This window comes from Passer domesticus, chromosome 6, assembly GCF_036417665.1.
Source record: "Passer domesticus isolate bPasDom1 chromosome 6, bPasDom1.hap1, whole genome shotgun sequence".
In the NCBI taxonomy this organism is placed as follows: Eukaryota; Metazoa; Chordata; class Aves; order Passeriformes; family Passeridae; genus Passer; species Passer domesticus.
In genome coordinates this window covers 5,388,505-5,408,643 of record NC_087479.1, presented here as the reverse complement: position 1 = coordinate 5,408,643, position 20,139 = coordinate 5,388,505, and the positions used below count along the sequence as shown (strand labels likewise).

At 40.6% G+C, this 20,139-nt stretch overlaps 1 protein-coding gene across 3 annotated transcripts in view; it reads left to right on the top strand.

Moving 5' to 3' along the window:
- MNAT1 (MNAT1 component of CDK activating kinase) overlaps positions 1–20,139 on the top strand; it is a 118,177-nt gene that overhangs the window by 39,109 nt on the left and 58,929 nt on the right. For all 3 annotated transcript variants that reach the window (XM_064422959.1, XM_064422961.1, XM_064422960.1), the window contains exons 4-6: positions 5,050–5,153; positions 9,146–9,286; positions 14,647–14,772. In XM_064422959.1, coding sequence (XP_064279029.1) covers positions 5,050–5,153; positions 9,146–9,286; positions 14,647–14,772 — 371 coding nt within the window. The remainder of the gene's footprint in view (positions 1–5,049; positions 5,154–9,145; positions 9,287–14,646; positions 14,773–20,139) is intronic.

Here is a 20,139-nt window from a genome sequence, read left to right as displayed (position 1 = left end):
CATTCACTGCTGTTTACAGTTCTTCTGGAAAAGTTATTGACTCAATAAAAGACCACTGAGGATAAACAGAAATAATCATTGATACCTAACTAGACTTCTCCGGCTCAACTGTGGGTTTTCTTTTGTTTCTGATATTACTTTGTTATAATCCCAGAAATGTTGGTTAGAAGAGACCTGTTAAATTCTTTTCCATCTTTTCTCCCCCTCGCTGCACTCCTACCCCTTTTAAAAGCACAGGGATCAGGCATCAAAAGCACCAAGGGAAGTGGCCACAGTAGCCTGGGACATCCCAGGCAGGCTGAGGATGGGGTTGTGTCTCCCTCTGTAGCACTCTGCCATTCCCAGTCTGGGCTTTTAGGAAGATGATAATTTAGGAATTGTTTGTAGTAGGATGGGAGGAATATTGTTTATAATGAACTAATGCTAATAATTTTCAGTCTTAGTCTAGAACAGGGAGATTTTGAGGGACTTAGTCCTGCAGTGCAGTGATATTCATTCATACTGCCATGTCTCTGGACAAATGATTGTGCTATTTAATTAAAATTCTTGTCTTATTTTCTTTTTTTATAACTAGGAAAATATTTTTCCATTTGTTATAGAATTGTATAATGAATGCTGTTGTTTTGAAAAACAGAGAAAGTCCCTGTAGAGGCTGAATTTCAGAACTTGGGAGTTTCACCTAAATAGAATGAAATGTTTCACAAAAACACAATAGTCTTCCTGTTATACTTAACAGATGTCTCAAGGCAAGTCATTTTATAAACCAACCAATGTGAGATGGATAAGTAGATAAATAATTGTTGCATACAAAACAGCTTCTGTTTCTTTTCCCTGAAGGGCTTCAGGCCTCTTATATCGGCTTATGCTATATTTCAACATGGACAAAAATAAGTCTGTCTTCTCTTTGAAACCTTTTCAAACCAGCCATCTGCTTTGCCACTCATATTCAGATTTACACCAATATTTTTTCAGGGTAGGTGTAGCATATGAGTTGGGATTTTTAACTCTTTCTAGTTCTTCTAGTTCTATTATTTTTTAAAGTTATGAAGTATATTTAAAATACATTTCTGGCAAAACTCAAAGTAGGCCAAATAAAAAAAGTGCTTCATAGTCCTAGCTATGTTAAAGTTTGTATGTTGAGTGTTAGCAACTGTGTTCTTTGGGTTTGTAGTTGTTGGGTTTTAAATGCCAAGTAACTTGTGGAGGGGACAAGGGACAAGAGAGGGAAATAATATCTTAATTATTTTTTGTGCCCTAGTGCCCCTTGCAAAACAGACTTGTCAGCTCTATTGTGAGGATACAATGGCAAGAATTTGTATTCTATAAATATTGATGAAAAGACGTTTGAAGCTCATGAAAAATGTATTAGAAAATATGTTGAAAGATGTTTTGGCTGGCTGGCTGGCCACTGCTAACCATGCAGTGTCAAGGAGCAGCTTGTTTTGCTGGTAGGTGTTTATTGTAGGAGGGAAGATGCTGTTTCCATGTGCTAAAGGGCAGCTGTTGACACTGAAATTGATGTAGGCAGATCCAGGTTACACTGTTACACTTTCCATAATTTTACTTTTTTTTTTTTTTACGCTTTTTTACACTCTTTTACCCTGTTCCACTCATGCAACAAAGTGTCTTAAGTGTTTCCACTCTTGAAATGTGGACAGGTCAGTGTTGAGGAGGAGGTGCTTAGGATCAGGACAATGTTCCTCTTAATGGCTATAGATCAGTATTCTCTGGGACAAATTTCCTCTGGCTTTGAGGGGGCTGGAAGTTAGAATTTCTGATTGCTGGTGTCCTACAATATCCTTGAGTAACAAAGCAGGGTAAGATGGACAGAGCAGAGTCAGCATGGCGTGAGCAGATCTGACTGCTGAGAAGGTTGTGGCTGTGGTTTGGTTCCAGCCACAGCAGGAAAACGAGGGGGGATAAACACTTCCACCTTGAGCAGAGCAATGGGCTTTTAGGGTGAAAATTTCCCAAACATTGATGCAGAAATAGATTTTTTAGATAGAAATGTGACTTCCTGTGAAGTATCAAAATACACCCATTTTTATAAGCAATTCTCAATAAAGGTAGGCATCTGCAAATGTTTAAAACATGCTTGCTTTTCCCCAATATGAGTTTTAAATCTTAAGCTTCTTGTTTTACAGACCAAATTGTGACCAGTTGAACTTGTTAAAGATAACTGAGAATGAAGCAAATAAACAAACCCTGAAGGTTTCAAGCAGCAATACCTGCAAAACATAGATCATCAGCTTATGGCTGGATTTATTTTTAAAGAAATAGTCATGATGTTCAGGAGCCTGGAGGCAATTTGGCATCTCCTCATGCACCTGAAGGTGGCATCTGGGCATCCTGCTAGCACAGCATGGCTCATGTGCTATTTCTTTCTTGTGTCGTCACTGAAGAGTTTAGAGAGCTGCTGTGTGGAGTGAAGTTGTAGGAAGTGCTGACATTCCCATGCAGCTGCTGTCACTGCAGAGCCCTGGGCTGATTGTGTGCCAGCATTTTCACATGATACTTCTTCTCTGCCCTAATACTCAAATATTAAAACTTCTTGTCAGTGGGCAACTGTAGGCTGGAAATTTGGATGTCGGATCACCATTAAAATACTAAAGATTTAGACTAAAATAATGTTTTGCTAAGGAGAGGTTGCTGCAACCAAGAAGTGTGTAGTTGTCACTATATGAAATAGGAAAATGTTACGCCTTTTGGAGAAGGAAAAAACCCCAAAACATTTGGGGTGGGTAGCTTGCTTCCAAAAACCAAGGAGCTGAACTTTGAGTGGCTTGTTTGGGTTATGGCAGTGCCCAGAGGTTCCAGCTGGGATGAGATCAAGACCACAGGGAGAAGTGCTGCCTGAAGCTATAGCATGGAGGTACAGCAGGTGGTGTGTAGGAGAAGGGAACCTTTATTCCCCTTTTTCTGGTTCTTGCCAGTGGCAGACCTCCAGTACAGAGGCCCAGTGGTCTGCTCAGGAACAGTAGCAAAGTGTGAAAATTCAACTCAGGTGTTGATACCGAAATTCTTAAAGCACAAACTCAGCCATCTTAAATCTTCCCACTGAACTGAGGATGCTGGGGTGGGGCTGGAAGAGTTCAGCTGGTTCAGGAGCCAGACTGAGTTGAAATGTTATTCCTCTTGATACTGCTTATTATTTGGAAAATGGGAAAAATAAATACAGCTTTTTTTTTTAAGGTTAGGAAGTTCTTGAGCTGTATCTTGCTGAGCCCTTTTTTGTTGCAGTTTGAGGAAATTGAGTATTTTTAATAAGAGTAAGATGACTTGGTGGTTTGGTACTCCTGGATAAGAGAATATTCCTATTGCCATCTGTACCCTTTTATTACTTCCCTGGTACCCTCTCTGGCACTTGCCTGATCCCTGTGTTGAGCCAGTTCAGGTTGCTGGAGGATTTCTGTTGACATGGCAGAGTATCTGAGGGAGTTCTGGAATCAGAGCAGGGGAAGGAGTGAGGCCTGTGCTTGGGGAGAGGGGCATAACAGCAGGAATGCCTCCCTTGGCAGCAGTGAGCTGGGCAGGTAGAACTGAGCTGCATCCCACAGCTTCACCATTTTGGATATTCCTGTTTCTTCTTACCTCCATTTGCTCCTGGCATTGATTTCGTAATGTTTCCTTCACTGTTCTCACCTGGTTTGCCAGCCCGGACTACTTTTGGTTTGGTTTGCCAGCCTGGGCTACTTTTGGTTTGGTTTGCCTAGAACCCTCCTAAGTGCTCTTTTCTGCCATGTTACCTGTGGGGAGGATGAAAGAAGGGAATGATGCTCTCCAAACTGAGACGTGTGTTACCCTGATGAGTAACATCAAACTTCACGCTGCTTCCTTCTGTTCCTCTAGCAGCCTCACTGGTACAAATGACTTGGCAGTGGTGCCTGTGCCCAGGCTGAGCTTGGCCCTGGTTTCCTAAAAGCCTGGGAAGAGAGAATTGAACCAAAACCTCCCAGGTGCCATGCTGGTGTTTGCACAAGACCCTGCTTCCCTTCAGGGTGTGATGCAGCACGGTCACTGCGCGGTTGCTCCTTGTGAAGGATTTATCAAGGCACAGCCAATTCTCTGCTGCCCTTGTAGGCACGTGACAGAGCTCTTGGAGGCTTGGAGTGCTCTGTGCTGGCACTGCTCAGTAGCTCTAAAGCCATGGGCATGAGCCCAGCATCCACTCAGGATGGGGATCACCAAGCGACTTCCCAGTGATAACAGCGGTGTTCCGTTGGAATTCACTTGACCCTCAAGTGAACCAGTGACCTAGAGGTGAAGGGCTCAGGCATCGTATCAAATTACAAATCATCCAAGCCATCTACATCTTTCAAGCTGTTGATTATAGAAACTGTTCAATTTCTTGAGATATTGTCTGTGCCATGTGTAGATAATTGGGAATGTTGTGCTAAACTATGGAGCTTGCTGGCCGACCCTGCTTGCTCATAATTACATGAGATATAGTCTGTCACCATTGAGAGACATCAAAAGAATGTCAGCTGACCTATTAATCTGCAAGCATCTGCAGATTCCTCATAATAAAGGTAATTGTACATTGGTGCCTTTTAAGTTATCAGGCAATGTGATTTTTTTTTTTTTGTACCTGAGAATTCAGTCACTGTAGTCTTTGTGCACTAGATATTCCATGGGAAATGGAATGATTTAATTTCCAACCTTGTGTTCATAAGCCTGTGTTTGGTCTAATTTGATTTTATAGGAATCACCATGTTCTTAGCTCTAACTGCTACTTGAAAAGTTCAGTGTTTTATGAATAGTATGATGATTATTCATGTGTATCATTGCAGTGTCACAAAATGGGATGCAAGATTCAAATTTTAATCTCCTACAGATGTGTAAACCTACAGAAACTCTGCTGGCTTTTGTTGAAGTGCAGTGACTTAGCAGATTGTCTCTGTCTTTATATGGCATGTTTAAATAAGTTCTGTTACTGCAATGTTTATATTTGGCTAGAAGGGATAGAGAGCATAAGAATAGTGTTTCTTTGTCATAGTCATGCATGCTGACCTAATACTTTTGCTTTCTGTCTTTATAATATTTATGCAGTATTTAACTTGACCAATAATGTGGACTTGGAGAACACCAAAAAGAAAATGGAGCTGTATCAAAAGGATAACAAAGAAGTCATTCAGAAGAATAAGTTAAAACTGGTTAGTTAACTTCTCTCCCCTACAATTTTTATTCATTTGTTAAAGAATTAAAGGATTTGTGAAGTACTTTCTTAAAACAAATCAAAGCTGAAAGCACTATGCAAAGCTCTTTGTATTTAAGTATTGAGGTTGATAGTTGAAATGTAGTTCTGCTTTATTTTGGGAAGGGCTTGAGGAGAGGGGCAGGCAGCAGAGCCTGTGTCTAATACATCACCACGGCATGTGTGCTGGCAGTGTCGTTGGACAATGTCCAGGAGAGATGAAGTTCATTCCTCCTACACCAGGACAATCGTTCCTTTCTCATCTGAAGGAAAAAAGGAATCCAGACTCAGACATTATGAAGCTCCCAGGAGAGGATTGTAAAACTGAGGAAAAACACAGGCCTGGTTTATGCAAAATTTGAAATGAAAGATGTTGAAACAAACATTAAAACTTTTGTTCAAGAGCTGATAACAGTAACATCAGGGATATTGTATATATAATCTGTATGCAAAACACGGGGTTCTTTGAAGATTCATTCATTAAATTATGGCTCACATATCATTTTATTCTTTAAAAATAAACTTGCATGCATTTATTCCTGTAAGAAAAGTTTAATCCGTTAAATATTTTTTCAGCGTAAAAATACACATTGTTATCAGTTCTTGAAGGAAAATGTCTGCCCCGAGTGTGACATAACAAGGGCTTATGTTTGTAATCCAGTTGCACTAAGGACTTGCTTTCAAATCAGTAGGGGTGAAATCCTCACTCCCCTGAAGTCTGTGGCAAAACTCTGGGTGATTTCTTTAGCTCTAGGATTTCACAGGAGGAGATTGGAATCTGAAAAATGTTTGTTTGAACCTCTTCCTTTTAAAGGCAAGGAAATTTCCCTAGGGGTCCATCTCTGATCTGTTATCCTGTCTCTGACACTGTGCAATATCCTCTGCTTCAGAGCTTGAGGAGACCTGCCAAAGCTTTGGCTGTGTCTTATTTTACAATGGAGCTGCAGCCTCTGGGGTCACAGTGAGAACAGCTCTGCCTGCAGCCCACCTTCCCTGCAAGGAAGTGGCTCTGACAGCCTGTGCAGGGGCTGTGGGATGCTGTCAAACAGCTCTGTAGTGCCCTGTACCCTCTCAAGCCCCCAGGACTTCTGTTTGCTGTGCTCCACAGTCCTGCTGTGCTGGAGGCTGGCTGCTGGAAGCTGGGCAAGCCTGTGTGAATCCAGACTCACTGAAGAGCTGGAAACATTTATATTTTTTTTTTTAATTTTTAACATTTGAAACATTCATAATTTCTTTTTCAACAATTGAAACATAATAATAGACTTGACACAGTGGTTGTTACAAAAACTGCATGATCTTGCCCATAAATTTCCCCCTCTCCTAAAAGCTGAAGGGTTGCTTTTCCTCTCCAGCTCCTCTTAGCAAATTTTGGAATGTCTTTTCTCCATGTGTGGTAAAAGGTGTCCTACTTTCTTGCTTAAACTTCTTATGGCCAGTCATTGACTTAAATTTTTCTGTCCACTGTAGTAGATTGCTTCTGAGGGATATAGATGTTTTCTGTCCCTCTTGTTGTTTTTGTTGCCCTTTGCCTGCTCCAGTGTGATTTGTGTTTGGCGAGCAGAAGAGGCCAGAATTGAATGCAGAGATCTTAATGCCTCTCGTAAAGGAACTCTGTTTTCCCATCTCTGCTGGAAACACATTGATTCTAAGACTGTTCTTCTCTTGTAGTTTAGAAAAAAAAAAAAAAAAAAGTGAAGATCTTGGTGTTCCTGTAATTATAAATAGTTTTTCTTAATACATAGATATTTATATACACTTTGTATTTATAAAACCTTGCACCCTGAGTGGACTACAGCTTTTCCAGTGTTTCTCCTTAAATATTTGCAGTTCTCCAGTCATAGGGTAACTTGTTGCTTCCCACTTTATCACTAGATGTTTAACTTCACTTGCTGCTTTGTGCAGTCTTGAAATAGTTGTGTCTGGATTCTGTGATGTGAATGTGCATGTTTTCCTGATTATCCTTTCCTGGATGTGGCAAAATTTACTTTCTTTTTAGTTCTTCACTTGTAGGCTTGAGATGACTCCAGGCTTCACTGTCATCATCTATCCCATCACATATTAGGACTGTGTTTAGATTATCTTTAGTCTGGACACAACCCTTGTTGCCTATTGAACATTTCTCTTTTACTGTTTAAAGAATTTGATCTGACACGTGATAATTCTTCCATTTTCCTGTAGTCTGCTCTGGTTTAGGTTTGTTTATCCGTTTACTTATTTCAGACTGTAATTTTTCTGGGCTGTTTCTTCAGTCTAGGTCTGTCAGCACTTCCCTACAAGTTTTCTTCTGTTTCAGTGCAAATTCCAGGCAGTCTTTAGAGATAAATGTGGAAGAGCCTTGGAATGTCTCAAAAGACCCTGAGCTCTTCTGTTCTGTTGACCAAACTAACTAAATCCCTTAAATCTCAGACATAACCTCAGCTAGAAGTTTGGGGATTTTCTTGTTTGTTTTTTTCCTTTCATTAAATGCAAAGAGAGCCCAATTCCAGGTGGTTGCTGGTTTGTGACCAGCTTTTTACCAGGGTCACTGCACCAGTTACAAAATGGAAGCAGCTTCTGTTGGCTTGGTGGCAGGTGATGAGATCTCCCAGGAGTAACTGGGCCTCACTGGGACCCACTGGCTCAATCTGTCTGTGAAGGGATTTTTTTTTTTTTGCAGATTCTGGCTTTTGTTAGGTAGCTGTGCTTTATGATTAGAATAAACTTTACTGTGGTCTTGGCCTCAATAATGATCACAGAATCACAGGAGAAGCTGATTTGGAAGGGACCCACAAGGATTATTGAGTCCAGCTCCTGGCCCTGCACAGCACCATTCCCAAGAGTCCCACCCTGTGCCTGAGGGCACTGTCCAAGCCCTCCTTGAGCTCTGCCAGGCTTGGTGCTGTGACCACTGCCCTGGGGAGCCTGTTCAGTGCCCAGACACCTCTGGGTGAAGAACCTTTTCCTGATATCCACCCTAAACCTCCCCTGACACAACTTCAGGCCATTCCCTTGGTCCTGTCACTGGTACCACAGAGAAGAGATCAGTGTCCTCCCCCATGATGTTCTGCTAAAACTCCTTTCATCAATAAATCATTTAAGTTATAAAATTTTAATTGTCTTGCCATTTTTACTGCATCCCCCTTTGCTTTAGTATGTTAGGTGGAGAAGATTTGGAAAATGTTTCCTGTATGTTTTTCCTTGTACCTTCTAGCAACCAAACTGACATTCTTTTGATCCACCTTCTTTATAAAATTGTTTAATCCTCTTATTTTCCTCTGTCTCTGAACCCTATTCTGTTTTTTTTTATTCTTTCACTGTGATTTTCAAATACAGATTACCTAATAGTTTGCACATAAAAAAACACTTGCCAAGAAATAGATCTGTAACAAAAACTTGTCATTTTGTACTAGTAATCTTTCTTTTCATCTCATGTCACATGACTGCAATCCAGGTTGTAGGAAAAATTCCTTGTTTGCTGAAAATGTGACATTTCCACAGTTAATGCTTAAATGCCTAAAGATATAGGCTTCCCTATTAATATTCACATATTTGTAATTTCTCATTTTTCTTCTACACCTCTGGTAAGCACACTGTGCTTTGCAAAGAAGACGCAGCTGATGAGTGGGATGATCAGGAACAGTATTGTGGCATTATGTTTTTGTTCACCCTTCTTATATCATTGAGTTATAGGATGTGTGGGAGCCAAGAGGGGCTCACAGTAGAGTGAAAGTGTAGGGGAAACCCCTTCTTAACATTTAAGGAGTCAGATCTGACTCCAGCAAGCAGCAAGTTAAAAATCTTAACTTCACACTGGACAATGAGGAGGTAGGAATAGCCATCCATAATCACCTTAAAATTCTGCTTTAAAAGGTAGATTTTGGCTGTTTTCCCCTTGTCTGGCCTGCCTGGGGTCCCTTGGGGGGCAGTGGAGCTGTGGGGTTGCTGTGAGCTGATTCCTGATTTCCCTCTCAGACGCGGGAGCAGGAGGAGCTGGAGGAGGCTCTGGAGGTAGAGCGGCAGGAGAGCGAGCAAAGGCGGCTCTACATGCAGAAGGAAGAACAGCTACAGCAGATGATGAAAAGGAAGAATAAACAGGCACTCCTGGATGATCTGGTGAGTAACAAAAGCAGAGGCTTTGAAAGCTCAGTAGCATTGACATCCATCTCTATCACTGTGTGGAATTAACAGATCTGTCCCATTTCCCTGTTCTGTGTGTTTTGTGATTCCATTCTCTCACCTGTTATTTGTTTCAATGGTGCAAACCATTCTGGTGTTAGGTAAGCTAGGGGCTGGATGAAGACTGCTTCTGGGATTTGTCGCTCAACTCTACCACTGCTGGCTTGTTAAGCAGTTCTGAGTAGTGGCTGAGAGTCTGGTGTGTGGAAACAAAAAGGTCATCAGGAGGTGCTTCTTGACTCAGCCACCTCTGCAGTGGAGATGGTGGAGAGCAGGGGACAGGAACCTCAGGAGTTATTCAAGCATTGCTCAGCCCTTTCTCAGTCAGAGCACCTAAATCATTGGTGGTCCCTTTGTATGCAAAAACTTCTACAATGAAAAGTTTTCTGCCTTGAGTGTGTCGTGTTCTCTTACTGCCACTTCTCCTGTACAAGTTGTTCCTTTTGAAGTGACTGGAGCTTGTATAGACAAACAGAGGGAAACTCAGACTGCTTCTGGAAATCGTGATTCTGCATCTGAAATGCAATCATGTGTGGGCATAGAGAAACTCACTAAATGTATTACTTAAACAAGGTTCACATCTCAATTTTTTCAATACAAGAGTGTATTGAAAAAAAACATGTACAGGACATTCACATGTTTAACACCCACGAGGACAGTCTGTGTACACACAGCCTGTGTGTAACCTTGAGGGAAATCAGAAAAAAGAGCTATGTATGCATACGTACTTGTGTTCAGTTGTGTCAGTGTGGTTTAAAGCTTCTTGGCATATCCAAATGATATTTTCTCTCTTATATCAGTGCACCTCACACTAATACAGTGTTAATCCCTGCTTTGTAGTCTGTTCTTATTCATTATACAGATGCTTTTCTACTTTTCCTGAAAAAGTAGAGTTCCTCTTTGAGCCAGGGCAGAAGGCACTGACATGGAGAGAGGATCTAAGTGAAATTTAGGAGTTTCAGGGCCTCCTGAAGAGATAGATGTCTTTCTTCAAGCCAGGATTCCTGGCAACTTATTACTGGTTTTCCTTTTGTAAGTAAAAGCAGAGATGAGCAGAAAGATTCTTAAAAAAAAAAGTCAAGCCTCTATCTTTACATCCAGCAATCTATTTTCACTTTAAAGGTAAATGCTTTCACAGTCCACACTATTATGAATAGTATTTAAATTAATAAAAACTCCACTATGAATTTGAATTTAATTTCTCAGAATATGGATTTTGAGTTTCTAAATTTTTAAAACCCTGATCTAAAACACACTCCTAACTGACTAGAGACCAGTGATTGCTGTGTGGTTGTTTGTTTAATTTTTCTTTTTTTTTTTAACACAGCATTTGGTTTTACTGGAAACCTTCGCCAGGTGGCTTGCAGAAAGAATAGCTATAAATAACCCTTAAAATATGACTAAAATAAGTAGTTTTAACTGTGATTGCATATGTATTTTGCTATTAAAATATATCTTAATATTCTAAAAACAATATAAAGGTGATTTTTAAAGCCTGAGGGAGGAAACTGGACAGTTTCAAGTTGTGTCTCTGTTTCTGAAGGGGCAGTGTCAACTTAAATTTGAGCCAAAACTTGTTTTGTAATATTACTAAGTTTATAAAACCAGCACTGAAGTGTTTGTGTAATGACTTACAAAGTCTCTGGAAAACCAGTGGTTGTTAAAGAAATAAACCTTTCCTGCGGTCTCTGAAATCCCTCTAATGCTGCACTGCAAAACTGAAAATGAAACTGATCATCAGTAAAACTTGAGAAAAGCCAAGCATATGCAGCAGCAGTGTAAAGAATTAACTTAAAAATAATCTTATATCTATGGTTGCTGGTTCTGTGCTAAACCGAAAAGGATTAATTTCTGGCTACAGAGATACCAGTGGTAACACCACTGACTCTGCAGGATTGTGAGAGCAGAGGAAAGTGGGAATCTGACATTGGTTTTGAGTCTTCTCCTTTAGACAGATCACCTGATCTGTCAGCCTGCAGTCCAGACCTACTGGATCTTGGTAATTTTTATTTCCCAAGTTTGCCCCTGCCACTGGGCTAAAAAAAAACAAAAACAAAAACAAACCACAACAAAACAAAACAAAAAAAAATTAAGACACATTTTTTGTGTTGTACAAGTAGAGATGTCAGATATTTTCTCTGTCAAGAAATGAATTTTACCTTTAGTGCTGAAATCTTAGGAAGCTGCAGATCTCATGGAATCCTAGAAATGCTTGGGTTGGAGGGGTCCTTAGAGACCATTGAATTCCAGCCCCCTGCCATGGGGAGGGAAAACTTCCACTAGAGCAGATTGCTCAGAGCCCCATCCTGCCTGGCCTTGAACATTCACAGTGTTGGGGCATCCACAGCTTCTCTGGGCAGCCTGTGCCAGGGCCTCACCACCCTCTGTAAAGAATTACTTCCTAAATTCTAATCTAACCCTGAACTCTGTCAGTTTGGAGCCATTCCCCTTGTCCTGTCACTCCAGGCTGTTGGAAAGGGTCTCTCTCCATCTCTGTCAGCTCCCTTCAGGTATTGGAAAGCCACAATTTGGTCACCCTAAATTGTACTCTTTTCAGGCTGAGCAATCCCAGTGCCCTCATGGGAGAGGTGCTCCTTCCCTCTCATCATCTTGGTGGTCCAAGACATTAGATGTGTTACTTATGGTAGTTTCACGTGGAGCAAAGGTCTCAATTGTGTGCAAAAGTGTTGGAGAATGCTGTACCATCTTCAAAGAGCTGATCATTTAGGTAGTCCAGAGGCACAGAAAAATGTTTGGTATTCTAAATGTTGTGCAGTGGGCTCTGGTTTCTGGCCAGCCTGGGGAGTGCAGGGGCTCCTACAGAAAGGACTGGACTGGGGCCAAGGCTCCATGAACCCTCCCTTGGCTGGGGACAGGAGGGGAAGGCCAGTGCAAAGTACTGGAGAGACCAGCAAGGCATCAGGGGCACTCAGGCTCTGCAGGCCTCTGGAAAAGCAGTTTGGTCCTTTTTGCCTCCCTGTACTAATTAGGCAATTTCTGTGTTGCCTTCTTTGTAAGTCACCTCTTTTACAGTAAAACCTCTCACTTTAAAGGCACAATACCCTGTTGTGATTTAGACTTGTAGTTTCAAATGCACTTTATGCATCACTGGGAGAAGTATGTGAGTTTTATTTTGGGTTGTTGTTGGTTTGGGGATTTTTTTTTTTAAACTTGGATAATCCAGGCTGAGTAAAATATTAAAGCACTTTCTTTATGTGCTCTACAAACTCTCATATGTATACAGAGGATTCTAATGTGATCTCTTGTGTCTCATGGGACTTGCACTTTCCTCTTCAACAGCCCATAATTCCCAGGCATGAGCACAGTGGGACTGCAGCACATGGCAGAGGAGCAGGTTTTTCCTGGACTGTGGCATAGCTTGGAGCCAGGCAAAGGCGTTAAAGACGTCAAGTCCACACTTCCACCAGAACCTCAAGGGTTTTGAGACCAATCTTTCAGAAATTGTTCTGTAGAACCAGCTTTGTTCATAGTGTAGACAGTTTGTTTTCCCATACAGAAAATTGCTGGTATGGATAAACACAGGGTTGGAACTTCCACGTGTGTTAATAGTTAACAGAAGGGTTCTGGGCATATTCAAAAGGACAAACAATCAGGATGTGGTGCCTTGCTGGCACACTGTGGGTTTCCCACAGTTGTGTAATCTGGTTACTGCTCATTGTGTGAACTCCTGAGAAGTTGGTTAAAAATTGGCTTCCTTGAATCATTTTATTAGAAATGCAGTGAGTGTTTAAGGAATATGAAAGACAAAATGAACAGGATACTGTTTTCCACTCTCCCTTCTCCCCTAATATGTTAAATCTGGTCATTGAAAGAGTTCAACATCTTTAACCTCTGCTGGCAGCACATGCTGCTGCATGCAGGTTAGAGATGTACAGCAACTGAAAGAGGCACTAACTAGTGCTTCTAGAAGACTCTAAACTAGTGCATTTGTGGTCCAAATTTTCTCCCAGTTGTACAGAAATTAGATGTCTCTTCAATTTAGGTTTTTAGCATCTTCCCTCCCCTCTTCCCAGCTGATCACAGAAATACGAGTAGAGGAAGCTGTGCCTTAGATGTTGTATTTGTGATTCTGGACCAGATCTTGTCTTGTGAGATTTTTCTGCTTTTATCTTGCATTCTGATGGTAAGGCAAAGGGAATATAATAAAATATAGAGAAGGAAAAAGACTGGAGAGTGATGTGAAAAGTCAGTGTACAACGTGACTGTTCTTCATGATCACTTCAGAGGATTTCTCTAGGTACCATCAAAACAACAAGGCATCTTGTGGCATTAAAAACATCCAACTTCTTACCTTGACCTGAATAATTTAAAAAATCACAGTTCTGTTAATAAAATCTGTTTGGTTTTTGTGAGTAACAAATGTGGTTCATAGTTCAATATTTGCTTGGCTCTTAGAAACAGAAGTAAATGTGATGTGTGAGGGCCTTAGGAATAAAATCCTGTGCTAGAGCAGTCCAGAGAGAGTCTGTCTGCACTTCTTCCCTGCTCTCAACTTCATGGTAATTCTAGCCAGGAATTCTCAAGGATTTCTGTGTGCATGTAGATAGTCACATTAGTCTCTTAGAAAATTACTTAGCCAATAATTTCCTGATCTCTCAGAAATGCACTTCGATATATGTATGCTAATAATCATTCTGTCCTGACAGTTTAAGTAATTCATTTGCTTAACTATTCATTTTACTACTTTTTATATATACATACGTACATATATATATATTTAAAAATTGGCTGGCTTCCCTAAAAATAAGTTGCTGAAGGAGAAAATAAATATGCTGTTGGTTGTACTTACAATAGTGCCATTGTGCAGAGCAGAGCAAGGATCATTTCCAAACGGCCTCAGGTGAAATCTAATGGGAAACAATTTCAAACTGGTCTGAGTTCATTGGGAGAAAGAATGTGTCTTAGATAAACATCTGATCCAAGTTATACTACTCAGTATTATTCCTTCTCTGATTAAGTTCTATTTTTTTTTTTATTTTAATAAATATTGTTGCATTGGCCAGTTGGAATAAGGAGCCTGTTATATTGTCTTTAATGTGGATTCTATAAAAATGGTTGTTTGCAGGTTACTCTGATTTATGGGGTTGCTGCAGCTTTTTCTTATTACTGAAAATGATCGTTTTCTGTGAACTGTTGCTGAGGGAGAGGATACTTGGCATTCTGCTGTTCTCCTAGTGATGGCCTTGCAGTCACAGCTTGCAGTTTGGAAGAATGTGCAGTGTTAATTAATATTTGTTTTGGTCTAGGACTCAAATTTATTCCTCATATGTTTACAGGAGAACTCTGATCTTCCTGCCTCTCTGCTCTTAGCTCAGCATAAGGACAGATCTACTCAGCTAGAAATGCAGCTGGAAAAACCCAAACCTGTCAAACCAGTCACGTTTTCCACTGGCATCAAAATGGTAAGATTTGCTTGTTTGGTTTTTTTTAACGCCTTTCAGAAGATCAAGGATTTCCTCATATGAATTCAGAGGTCACTTAAACCTGAGTTGCATGTTACGTGAAATAGACTGTTCTCTTCCAATTAAATAAGTAATTAGGAATTAATTGAAGAATTTCATCATTCTGCTAGTTGGAATATTGTGATGGCCCACCCAGAAGGGTCATCACAAATATATGGACATTTTCATTGTGTAGTTGTCACAAAACAAACTATACCTCTCTCCCTGTGAAGTTGTGGTGTCCTTGAATTATTTTTCTTGTTTGTGTACCAATTCTGTAAGTTGAAATTTTTGAAGTTCAAGAATCATCTCACTTTCTTCAGATTTATTTTGAGCACTGGAGTAGTCTGTGAGTATGAGACTGACAATCTAGAAAATGATGCCAAGGTTAAGGACTCTATTTTCATTGTTATTTGGCTCTAAGAAACCACAAGTATTTTTCAAATGTGTCACCTTAGGGTGGCAGCTGAAGATCTCTCAGCACTCCTGTTCTGTGTCATGACATGGCCCAAGCACACACCAGCCTGTGCACATAACTGTAAAGCTGGGGATGGCAGCACGAGTGACTGGTGCTTTTCTGCACCTTGCTGGTTTTCTGCTTTGTATTGTTTTAAATCTCTTGTTAGACTTTTTTAAAATCTACTTTTTCTAGACTTCGTATTTTAGAATTGATAATGGTAAACTGAATGTCTTAAAAATAGCCAACACTCTCTACTCTCCTCAACAAACCAAGAAGTCAGCAGAGCAAAAATCTGTATATCAAACTAGTTTCCTATCAGTAATCAATTTGTTTTTGCCATGAATATTTGTGCTGTGTTCATTATCTGTTTAAGTGTTCACAGTGTGGAAGCATTTGCAGCTTATTTTCCCAAAAGCAGTGTCAGTTTTTGCAAGGCTGTGCAGATTGTTTTCTTGTTTTCCTGTGGTGTAAATTGATCTTCTTCCTACTTCTTTTAAAATCTATGAGTCTGGGGGATATTGATATGCTTTTTGAGAGATTTTCTGTCTGTAGAAAAGCCAGTGGACAGAAAATACCTGTTGTTCTTTTTAAAAAATACTCTGAATGGCTGTTCTTTTTCTTGCTGTAAAATATATTGTCAGAATTTCTTAAAGCTGTGGTTTTTCTGTGGGGAAAGGAAGAAGATCAGCTTATGTTATGAAGACAGTAGAAGTATTTTCTAATTTGTATAAAAATTAATATTAAATGCAGTATGTGGTAGTGGACATTTGAAATCTGCAACCCCAAGTAAATTTCCTCAGGAATGGTGAAAGACTTGGCTGAAGAAATTTCCAGCAGCAGGACATTTAAATCCTAATGTTTGGGATAATAGGGGATATGCCAGATAATTCATCATAATGATATCTGGCAATTCCTAATTCATCAGTGTTCAGAAATGTGAATAGATAAATTATTTAATTTGTTCAATCTCAGGAAACAAAAATTTCCTCACCCTGACTGCTCTGAGTCCTAAATTGAAAAAGAACAGTTTAATTGTACTTCTTTCTATTAATGTTTTTTAACAGTAAGGGTAAGGATAGAAGCATTTGAAGTTGGTGACTACTATTTATGGAAAATTGATTGCATTAAAAAATTTACACCAACAAAATTACAGGTTTTGCTTAGAAAGATGAATGTTTCCTTACTTTCTTTACGGGTGTTTCATTTATTTATTTATTACATGACATTACAAAAATACAAATTCTATTACACTAGTAGCAATATTGATACTCTGCACAATAAATGAAGTGTCTAACTTTGTAATTTTTGAAGAAGTTGGTTCCACAGCCTGGGAATGTTTCTGTGGGTGTTCTGCTAGGAGGCAGCTCAGTGCTTGGAAGCAGATGTTGAATTTCTGTGGATGATGTGCAAATTGGCAGTTTACAGGGTCACTTTGACAAACTGGCCTCATTTGAATGAAATGTGTTTTAATAAGGGTAAGTGCAAAATGAGAAATAGAAGAGTAAATAACAGGCTCTGGGAAGAGGATTTGGAAGTTTAGCGAAGGAGGTAAAGCAGTTTGACCCTCAGTGTGTGTGGGGGGCCATGGGTATGTGAATAGTCCAGCAATAAACAGGAAAGGACTTCTCCTTCTGAATGCAGTATTGGGAAGGGTTGTGGACTGCAGAGTTCTGCTGGCTGCATCTTGAGTGCAAAAATCAGAACGTGAAGAAGAGCCACAAAAGTCCATTCAAAGGCAGAAAGATCTGCTCTGTGTTGAGGAGATGGTTCAGGTATGACTCAATTTACACTAAATACCTCCTTAGCACAGAACATGCCAGGTCTGAGCAGTGCAGCATTAAATGTAGCAAGAACCAGTAGCCTTAAATAAATGCCATCTAAATAGGAACTGAAGGAAGGAATAAGACCTTAAGTTCACACAATGTTCTGCTGGTTAATTGGCCTCGCTGTTAAAATTGTTCTGGAATGCAACGAAATCTCAAAATCTTGATGTTTTCAGATTAGGATTGGGGTGCATCTTGGAAAGTTACTGTAGTTATCAAATGCAAGTTTGCTGGCTTTGGAGCAGGGTTACTTTTGTGAACAGCAGCTCTGCTCATTGCACGTGATCCATGAAGGTGGGTTCTAGTGACAGTGTGAGGTGAATTCCCAGCTGGCACTCACCCTGGGACATGCTTGTTTGCCAGGCTGAGTGTTTTCCTAAGAACCTGAGATGCTCAGTGCACTCCTTTTGTGTAGGTGTCCACGTGAAGTGGGTGGAGCTTTTCTTGTGCTCTTTGCAGCTGCTTTGGCTTTGTTCCCCTCTAAAGCATGGGGTTCACACCACTCCTGGTGGGGGAGCTGGAGGGGAGTACTGAGAATTTCTTAAGAAATGCAATTCTAATTAGTGCTCTGGCACAAGAGTTCTGCAAATTCAGGATGTTTGTGTGAAAAGTCTGCTTTGTGCCCACTGTCAGAGGTTTAGCAGTGCACATTTAATGAATCATTATGTGTGCCCTTCCCCTGGGCTTTCATTTTTTCCTAATAGTTTGGCCACTGACCTTTTCTGATGGGTGTTTTCCTCTAATTTTGTTTCAAAAGAAGGGAAGCCAGATAGAGCTAGCTGAGCTGCTGGCTGATCTGGAGCTGGTGTTTACACAAAGGCTATGAAAATATGCCACTTGTGGCAATCCACTGGGTTTTTTTCAGCTTGAACAGGAGTGTTTTTCCTTGGTCAGAGATGTTCTTCTGCCTGACTGCTAATCAGACATGTTTCTTGGTGTCTGAGTTAGGAGCATGTCCATTCTAGTCTCCTGGGCAATGCTCAAGGAAGTTGGCTCGTTTAAGGTGTCATGTTAGTGCTGTGGGTTCCTCTGCTTGCAGGGGGAGGAGGGAATGTCTTGTAAGCTAAGCAAGAGCATCCCCTATAGCATGAGCCAGACAAATAGCTCATGAGGACGGGGTCTCCTTCCTTTTCCTTTTGTTTAATTCTTTTTTTTTTTTGTCCTTTCAAGTGGAAGCAGTTTTTCCTCTAGTCTGCTTTTCAACTTCTTCAGTAAATTCTATCCCCTGTGCACAAAGCTTACATTCCAAATCAATCAGTTTGATTTACCTCTTTGAGTAGGGGGAGACAGTGCTGCCAGGCTTTTTTCCTTATGTTCGTCATATTAAGAAATACACTTTCAGCACATCTGAATATTTTAAAACAGTCTTACTAAAGCCAATCTTAAATCGGGGTAAAGCTACAGAAGAAACTGTAGCAATCTTAATTGCTGCAATAGCGCTAAAAATGAGATTTCCTGTCACTTTTGGTACTTCAGCAGCTGTCAAAAAGAGCAGAGTTTGTCTGAAGTGAATGATATTTCCAGCATTTCTAGGGCTTGTCAGGAGGTGCAAAACAAGGTCTGGCAAGAGAACCATTCTTCTGTTTTTTGGTGAATGTAATGACCATTTCTGGTTGTTAGGTAGATTTAATGTGGAGCTCATTTTAAGGTGTGAGATGCTCATATGTATTGCAGACAAATGGCAGTTTGCAAATGCAACAGGAATTGTGTTAACATGAATTTAGTTCCATTCTTATGTCTCTAGTGTTTGCAGAACTGTAGAAGGCTTTTCTAGGTCTGTGCTTTACCTCACCATTGCAGTTAAAAATGCATAGAAGTGTGGATGTATTTAACTCCTCCTTAATTCATTGAACTGGGAGCACAGAACCTTTGAGTCCGTGGCCCAGCTGTTTCCATGTTTGTAGAAAATCTGGGTGCCTTAGACTGGCTCAGCTCGTGCTATCTCCAGCACATTTCAGTTGTGTGTTTGTCCCTTTTCTGTTCCTTGCAGTTCTGTAATGTTTCTTTCCTCCCTTTCCCCAGCCTCCCAGGACACTTAGCCTCTATTGATGGTATGCTTGGAGTAATCTCATGCAGTTAAAAACTCAATTACCTCTAATTGGATTGCCCAAAAATGCTGGAAAACAACATAGGTGTCCCCTGGTTTGCTCCTGCTTGGGAGAGTTTACCTTACTGCATTTTGTACCCAAATACCTCAGAATTAATGTAATGCACCATTGACCTTCCAATTCTTATCATCGTTTTTGTTTTATTACTTAATAGCAGTGGGAATATTTATTAATAGAACTATTAGTGTAGAGTATGCTTGATCATTACCAAGATGGTCCCTACCCCAGTGAATTTGCAGTTTAAATAGATGTGTCAGGGAGGGAGGGGAAGCAGATGCCCGGAGGGGATGTTCTCACCCAGGATTAGCCAGCAGAGCAGTGGAGGAAGAAGGAATAGGATCCAGCCCTGCTGAATTCCTAACCCGTGGCTCTTCCGCTGAGCCGGGCTCCATCTCCTGTCAACAGCACCCCTGAATGGCAGCGAATTAAGAGTGAAATATCTGCTCCAGCTCCTGCTTCCCTGTCCAAATCACAGCAGCGGTGTTAAATATAATTTTGTGGCTCTGAATATTGCCCAGATTTATTCCAGTTCTTGCAGTTTCGGGTTATTAGTAGCTGGATGCTGGGGAGAGCAGTGTGCAGCCTGGAGCAGCCAGAGGTTGCAGGAGGGAGCAGTTGTAGAACCAATATTTCAGAGGAATGGATTTGTGTCAGACACAGGATGTCTAGGACACCTCAGGAATGTGTGTTACCACTAAGCTGCACATAACAAGTGTTAGGGAAGAGATTTTGTGCAGTCTTACACTTGCAGTATTATTCTGATGGGAAATAACGTTCTTATTTTACGTTATGTGGAGCTATTTCTTTTAAAACATTGACCTCATCAGCTCAGGTCAAATTAACTGTTCTTTATTATTGCCTTTTCCTGCAATATTGCTTCCTGTGCAAACAACTGCTCAGCGGCTGCTCCTGTTTTCCAGTCTGTTTCTTTTATAGC